We start from the raw sequence: 8,711 nt of genomic DNA on the forward strand, positions 1-8,711 counted from the left end.
AGTAATCATAAAAAGAATGAAATTTTTTTATGTTTACAGACTTAGTAATAGAACCCACTTATCATTCATGATTATCCCCCGTCTCTTTTTTTTCAAGAAGGCCACAGTGTGACTATTGTCAAGCATCCAAAATGATTTTGTTATAAAAAGCTGTAAAACACAGAGAAAATTGAAGAGAATAGGAAAACTCTTATTGATTATTACTAGCTTCTGGTATGTAAAATTGGTTACAAAATAATTAGTACCTACTCTATATATACATTCTAAAACAGAGAGTTAGTTTCCCGTCTAAATAACTAACAAACAAACTTTCAACAATACAACCAATTAGAGTTTGAGACTTGTTTTCTTCAGTGCTTGACAGCTGTCATTGATTTCTTCTTTCTGTTACTTTCTTCTTCACCTTACACTTGCTACTATTATTCACTTCTTCAAGTTTAACAAAAGCTGAGAAAAAGGCAGGGCCATCCAATTCCAACCCCATACTCCAAACTCCAAAGAGCCTTCTGTGCACACTCATGATGCTTATAGAAAGGCCATCCATTCTCTTGCTAGTCTTAGCTTTTCTTTTAGTGCAGCCATGCATACTTCAGTTGTCCCAGTCTTCCAACAACTTTACAGATCAGTCAGCTCTCATTGCCTTCAAATCTAGTATCAGTTTTGGTCCAAACGATACTGTATTCGCAGCTAGTAACTGGTCCATCACAACAAACTTCTGTGACTGGTTTGGGGTCTCTTGCAGCAGACGTAGACAAAGAGTCACAGCCTTGAACCTTTCCAACGTGGGTCTCCAAGGCACCATTACACCTCATATTGCCAACCTCTCCTTCCTAGTCTCACTTGATCTTACTAACAACAGCTTCTATGGTGTTCTACCACATGAGATAAGTCATCTACACCGCTTGAGGGAACTTCGTTTGTCATACAACCTATTGGAAGGTAGTATCCCCCCAACTATAAATAATTGCCACAAGCTTGAATTTTTATTTCTTATAGGAAACAATTTCAGTGGTGTCATACCAAAAGATTTGGGCATGTTACCAAAGCTTCGCGAATTACATCTTAGTGAAAATCATCTTATGGGTACAATTCCATCGCCCCTAGGCAATATTTCGTCACTAGAGATTTTGAATTTACAATTCAATAGCCTCACCGGTCCATTTCCTCTCATTATTTTTAACTTCTCTTTTCTAACGGTTCTTGCTACCACAGATAATCACTTCTCAGGAACCCTTCCAATGGATCTTTGCACCCATTGTCCTAATCTTAAAGGACTGTATATTTCCCTCAACGAATTCAGCGGTAAGCTCCCCTCACAGTTTAATAACAGCAGAGAGATTTCAGTCTTAAAGCTGTCAGACAATAAGTTTGAAGGAAGTATTACAGAAGGTTTTGGGAGTTTAGAAAAGCTTGAAGTGCTATTTCTTGGAAGTAATAACTTAACTGGAAATATACCCCCTATCATAAGCAACTTGTCAATGTTACAAGAGTTTTCCATTGCAAATAACCACATCAGAGGAAGCATTCCAAATGATATATGGAGTCTCCAAAATCTGATTAGATTGAATTTTGCTGAGAATAATCTCACAGGGAGAATACCCCAAAATATTTTCAATGTTACATCTCTAAAACATCTCATGTTGACCATAAATTCCCTCTCTGGAAATCTTCCATTAGATACTAGGATCTCTTGCCCTAATCTTGAAACTCTGTTTATTAATAGTAACAAAATTAGTGGTCCTCTCCCATCATATCTTTCAAATTGTTCCAACCTCATTGACATAGATTTTACTACAAACTTATTCTCTGGACCTATACCCAGAAGTCTTGGAAATTTAAAATATCTCAAAACACTATATATGAGTCAGAATCAGCTAATAGAGAAGCCTGGAGATCAAGAACACAGTTTCCTTTCATCTTTGACTAATTGCAGATTTTTGGAGGAGCTACATATAGCTATCAATCCCTTGAATGTTGCAATTCCAGATGTCATTGGAAAATTTTCAGTTTCACTTACAACTATTGTTGCATATCAAAGCCAAATAAAAGGCCAAATTCCAATAGGAATTGGTTCCTTGAAAAATTTGAACTTGCTTGATTTGAGCTATAACAATTTGTCTGGAAATATACCGTCAACATTAGGGGAATTGGAGGGGTTGCAAAGATTGCATCTTAGAGACAAAAATATTGGTGGAAACATTCCACAAGAGCTTTGTCAGCTAAGGAAGTTGGGAAATTTACTTCTCTCAAATAACAAAATTTCTGGATCCATCCCAGATTGCATTGGAAACCTCAATCTTTTGCAGAGATTGAACCTGAATCACAACAAGCTAACATCACTAGTCCCACTGAATGTCTGGAGCCTTGAGAATTTATTGTTCTTAGATTTATCATCAAATTCCCTCGCCGGATCTTTGTCTCCAAATATGAAAAACTTGGTTGTTATTGTATTCATGGACTTGTCTCATAACCAAATTACTGGAAACATTCCCAGTGTCATTGGTGGCTTTGAAAGCCTAAGTTATCTAAACATGTCAAAGAACACATTCCAAGGAGACATTCCACAATCTTTTGGAAACTTGAAAGGATTAGATCAACTGGACCTCTCAAACAATAATCTTTTTGGTACAATTCCTAAGTCTATTGAGGAACTTCCATTTCTCAAGTTTTTGAATCTTTCCTTCAATAATTTATCGGGAGAGATTCCATCTGGTGGACCTTTTGCAAACTTCACAGCAGAATCATTTTTAGGTAACGAAGCACTTTGTGGAAATTCAACTTTTGGAGTTCCACCTTGCACAAGTCTGAGATCTCAAGGATCAAGGGTGAAACAACTTTTGCTTAAATATATTGTTCCTGCCATTGTATCAATAATAATCTTTGTAGCATTGGTCATTATGCTAAGAAGGCATCCACAATCTAACATGGAGGATCCAAGTTTACCTATCACATTGGTTCAATTGGATCATAGAATGGTATCTTTTCAAGAGATTTATCGTGGGACAAACAACTTTTCTGAAAGCAACTTGCTTGGAAGTGGAGGTTTTGGCTCTGTCTACAAAGGAATACTATTTGATGGGATCACTGTTGCTATCAAAGTTCTAAACCTACAATTAGAGGGTGCTTTCAAAAGTTTTGATGCTGAATGCAAGGTGTTAAAGGCAATCCGACACAGGAATCTAGTTAAAATTATTAGTACATGCTCCAACCCCGAGTTTAGAGCTTTAGTGCTATAGTACATGCCAAATGGTAGCCTTGAAAAGTGGTTATACTACCATCATTATCTTCTTAAAGATGTCTGATGCAATAAAATTAGAAGTCATCATTCTACCATCATTTCGCACCCTAATCGGTATACACGTGTGAGGACCCCTATACACGGTGACCATCCATAGTCCGTGGAGATTGGGCTTCATGACTGCGCAGACATACCACTTGCATGACTCTTCCACGCATTTCACAATAAGTTTTGTAGTATTTGACCTGCTGATCAAAAAATGTTTGTTTTCCTTAAGGGCACAAGTTCTTAATGCGTGCTGCACCTCCACTTTATTGGCAAAAGTCAACCATTTGCACAAATTCATCCCCTCTCTCCAAGTAGATACAAATGGTATCTCAATATGTGAAGGATCAACCATATTTTCCCAAGTATTTGCAGAAAATGACAAGGCAGGAGGTGCGTAGGCAGGGATTGTGTTCGTAATGTTTTGGACACTAATAACATTGTCTGCATCAGGTTCACTACCGTCCAATGTCTCATTGTCATCAATGTCCCTCTGAAGGTCCCTAAAGTCCATTTGTTCAATCATCTCTTCAAACTCATCTCTATCGACAAAATCTTCACCGTTAATGGCAGTAGTCTCATCAACATAGTCTTCATTATCATCGTCGTCATCATCATCTTCATCATCATCATCATGAACAGTATCCTCTACATGTGTAGAATACTCATATTGAGCATCCGGAACTATAACCTGTAAACTTGTGGTTGCTTGTTGGAATTCCTAGATACCAACTTCTGCACGCGACTCCAACTGTATGTACAACTCAATCATAGTCACTTCGGCTATTCTCTCCAACCTGTCAAACATCATGTTTACATGTTTGTCTGCTTTTATCGCCATATACTTGTAATTAATCTTCTCCTTGAAGATTTCAGTTGGCATACGATAAGTAATTTGTACATTGTTCAAAGCAGGATCCACACACAATTCTTTCATAACTGTCTTCTTCAATTCATCAAGGGTCTTCAACCTACGATCAATATGGGTGAACTCCATGTGTATACCCGGCCCTGCAAATGGCAATCCCTGGTCCGCATTGGCGTTCTTAAGCGGATCATCGTAGTATAGGACTATATCAATTCCAATCATTGTGAACCTGTTCGAGTCAAGTTACTATGTTAGTTAACAAAACAAAGCAAGTCATCAACCTCACATTTAAAAATTGTACAAATCATTAATAAAAAAGTTTATAAATTATAGTTAACACCCAAGTTCAAAGACTAGATGATACTTTCTTCCCCTCTCAACTTGAAAAACTTAAGCAACAAACTTATTAGAGTACTACAGAATATATTGTTCAGAGTTAAGAATAATTAAAGAAAACAAATAGTATAACAATCAAATGGACAGAAAAAACAACAATGAAAGAATAGGAAATAGAAAAAATTTGAATGGGTGTCAAATGATTAATCAAAAGTTCACAAATTTATTATTCAATTTCAAAGACTAGACCATATTCTGTCTCCTCCCAACTTGGAAAACTTAACCCAGAAACCAATTGGAGTGGCACACAGTAGGAAGGACATAAAATTTTTCACAACTAATGTTGACAAGAGACCTATTGTGATAATGTACGATAATACAATGTAGCAATAGTCGGTTTAAGTGAACGCGATGTTATTCCAATTTACAACAAATCATGTCAATAGTTGGGAAGCGGACTTGCTATACATGCATTATATGTATCATTTGAGGCATAACAACCTTGAACAGTATTAGCCCTTATAATTCTTGCAACACCAGCACATAGATTCAAGGCTTAAACTGCAAAACTTCTTTAACTTAATATATACCAAAAATAGGCAAATCCCGAAAATAGGTTAAATTATCACTCAATTTCACGAAACAAAAACTTAACCCATTTCATGTATATTGTTCAGAGTTAGAGTAATTCATGAAAAGAGAGAGAATAATCAAAAAATGGGTCAAACAAACAATAATGGAAAAAAAATGAAATTTAACAATCAAAAAATGGGTCAAACAAAGCAAAGTTATGTTAACTATCTACAAAATAAATAGTCAAATCTTTTAACCCACACCCAACAACAAATAATACCCAACAAACAAACAAATACCCAACTACAATGAAACCCATACCTGATATATGGATTTGTTGAGAGGGAGGAGCAGTGAGAGAGGCAATGTGAGTGTGGGTGAGGCAGTGAGAGCAAAGTGAGTGTGGACTGATATGAGTGTGGGTGAGAGAGTTCACTTGAGTGTGGACTGATATGAGTGTGGGTGAGAGAGTTCTAAGTGAGGCTGAGTGGGTGAGGAAGAGAGAGTTGTTCTGAGTGTGTTGCGTGTGTTGCGTGGGCGTGTATTTAAAAAAATTTGCTCAGCTAAACTCGAGTCTCTAAGACTCGAGATCTTAGTAATTTTTAATTAAATTTCGAGTCTTATAGACTCGAAATCTATGTGTCAAAAATGTTTACTTCAAGAAAATCGAGTGTCTAAGACTCGATTTTCTGTTTGAAAGAACTTGAGTATTGAAAACTCGAGATCTATGTGGCGTTTTCTGTCCACCTCATCACTTACCAAACGGGCTTAACTCGAGTCTGTGAGACTCGAGTTTTACCCACATCTCGAGTTTCTGAAACTCGAGATGCTAGTTTCCTTAAACCTTCTAAACCTACGTTAACTTATTATATATTTTCTCCCTACTGACCTAGCCTGTAAATTCCCTCTTTTAAAAACACCCAAAACCTGTTTTCATTTTCCATCACCCACATCCATTTTTTTGAGTATTTGAATCATGAAAAAAATGATCCAAAACTAAACCAAACAAATGCTCACCCGTGGGACCCACTTGGTTTGGATGATGGATCATGAAAATTGAGTGATATCACTCAGTTTTCATCCTATCCAAACAAACTCTTAACGATAGGGACCAAATTAATTGCAAATTAAAAATAGCAGAGACCAAGTTGACTACTACCAAAATACAGGGATCAAATTAACCGTAACCCCAAAATATAGAGACCAAAATAGTATTTTCGCCTACATTCTAAAACATGAAAATTACATGGATAAAGCTAGATCTATGAACCATTGGTCTAAGATCAGAAGTCAAGTTACACAGTAAGAATGTGTTAGACACTCACCTTGTCCGATGGATTGATCTTCAAGAATGTAGCGGCCATGGATTCATGTCATGCAATCAAAACATCCAAACATGTCATAGAAATAAGAAAATAGCATGTTATTGTGTGAAAACAAATGGAAAGATTAGTGTTTTTGGAAGAGAGAGAGAGTTTTAAGCATGTGAGTTTATTTCACATACCCTAGGTAAATCTAGCATTTTCGAAGGTTCATCCCATATCATCAATCACAAACAACATAGTATATCATCTAAATTTCTAGGATCTAAACTACTCGGTTATAAGTTTATACCTTCATGCGATATTGGATTTCAAGGGTCGTTTTGAACATGCTTGAGGTTTAAATTGTGTGCAACATGTTCTTCCTTCAAGCCTAGAATTTGGGCATAGTGGTAGCAAATCATCGAATTAGGAAGCAATCTTTGATTTGGTTACTATTGAGAAGCTCATGAATTGATTGAAATGATTAGCAACCACCTTGGTGGCTTTCTCGAAGAACTTTCAAAGGATTTCAATGTGCTTTGTGAATGAAGGGGTCTCCTCAATTTATAGAAGGACTAGAAGGCCTTGGGGATAACTTGGGATAAGTTTGAAACCTTCCCTAATTTAATTTTTCCACATATGTGCAGATAGGACTGTGCAATATAAGTTGGAATTAAAAAAATAATTGCATGAAAAATAAATTTGGCAGGAACTTGGACCCAAGTGCTGATCAGCACTTGATTTTGGCCTCTCCAATAGGCACTCAGCGCCCTTATCCAAGTGCTAATTCGGCACTTTGACCCAGTTTTCGCTTCTATTGTTAATTCAAGTTTTGACAAATATTTTTCTCTTGTGGATGAGCATTTAAACTAATTTTTTACTTTAATCCTAAATTTTATCCTCTTAAAGCATTAGCATTGGGGGTTGTAAACCCCCCCAAATTGCTATTTTATAACCCACAAACACTAAAACTCACCTTTACCCAAGCTTGTAAACCTAAAAAATTTTACAACTCTTTTACAGTGATCTCTTACTTATAGAACTCATTGTTCATGTGTTCTAAACATAAATTCTTATAATTTATTCAAATCTCTCTCTCTCTCTCTCTCTCTCTCTCTCTTGACCTCTGTTGCTTCTCTCTCTTGGCAGAACAAAAATCTCTCTCTAGTAGGTTGATGTAGGACACAATTTACTATTTAATTATTGTAATTTATTATTTTTGGTATTTTTATGTAAAAAACGTTATTTTAGGTTTAGGTGATTTATTTCCTTGTTTTTAGGTGCATTTAATGCTTTTTAGGTCAAATAATATGGTAAGGTATCAATTAGGAGTTATTTTAGAAGATATTTTCTTATCCGTCAAGTTTTATGGAGCCCTTAAATAGGCCCTTAAGTCTGTAAACGTTTTTCATATATTATTGAATAAAAATCAGAAAATGTGAGGCTTTACTCTTCTTTTGGTTTTTCATGAACTGTGAACTTATCAAGGATTCTTCCTTGTGGCGTTCAAACTTTATACCTTCGGTTCGTGATTCATTATAATCATTGAGTCAAGGTCTATTATTTATACCTTTGGTTCGCATTTCGATTATAAACGTTGGATCAGGGTTTCTATCAAAAATCTGAATTTTAACTTTCTTGGGCAAATATTCCAATATTGTTTGTTGGGTCTCAAAGCGTGTCGATTGAGATTCGCATCATTTGGTATCAAAGCACAGGTTCTAAAATTAGTTTTCTATCCCTTTATCTTTTGTTTCCTGTTATCGTCCTATCTTCTTCGTTCTTATTTTTTTAACATGCACTAGGTTAAAATCGTGAACCCAGCACCAAAAAAAAAGTGAAAAAAAAGAGATGGTAATTATTGAGAACATTGTGGAAGATTCAATTGAGGTCAAATATGAGGATGAGTCCACAACTCACAATCCTCAAGTCTTAGTTGATTTGTTGAAGATGACAATACAACATGTTGAGTTTCTTGGAGTAGAAAATTTTAATTTTATTATCAACCATTTGTTGATTGATGTTGCAAATAAATTGAAAGTAGATGAGAAGAAATTTTCTGCTACACTTTATGAAGGATTCAAGTTTCACAACCGGATCAAGTTATTAAAGCATTCGAAGTATTTGTTTATTTGGAGCGGAAGATTTCAGATTTCAAAGATGAACTCGGGGACGAGTTTGTTTCAAGTGGAGGGGTCTAATGTAGGACACAATTTACTATTTAATTATTGTAATTTATTATTTTTGGTATTTTTATGTAAAAAACGTTATTTTAGGTTTAGGTGATTTATTTCCTTGTTTTTAGGTGCATTTAATGTTTTTTAGGTCTAATTTGATTCCTGATATG

General features: G+C 35.7%; 1 protein-coding gene across 1 annotated transcript; it reads left to right on the forward strand.

Moving 5' to 3' along the window:
* The first annotated feature begins 276 nt into the window (after nucleotides 1-276).
* On the forward strand, nucleotides 277-3,267 carry LOC142622621 (uncharacterized). Its single transcript, XM_075796137.1, has one exon. The coding sequence runs from the start codon at nucleotides 519-521 to the stop codon at nucleotides 3,234-3,236; it is 2,718 nt and encodes a 905-aa protein (XP_075652252.1). The 5' UTR covers nucleotides 277-518; the 3' UTR covers nucleotides 3,237-3,267.
* Nucleotides 3,268-8,711: the final 5,444 nt, after the last annotated feature.

This window comes from Castanea sativa, chromosome 1, assembly GCF_040712315.1.
Source record: "Castanea sativa cultivar Marrone di Chiusa Pesio chromosome 1, ASM4071231v1".
Classification (NCBI taxonomy): Eukaryota; Viridiplantae; Streptophyta; class Magnoliopsida; order Fagales; family Fagaceae; genus Castanea; species Castanea sativa.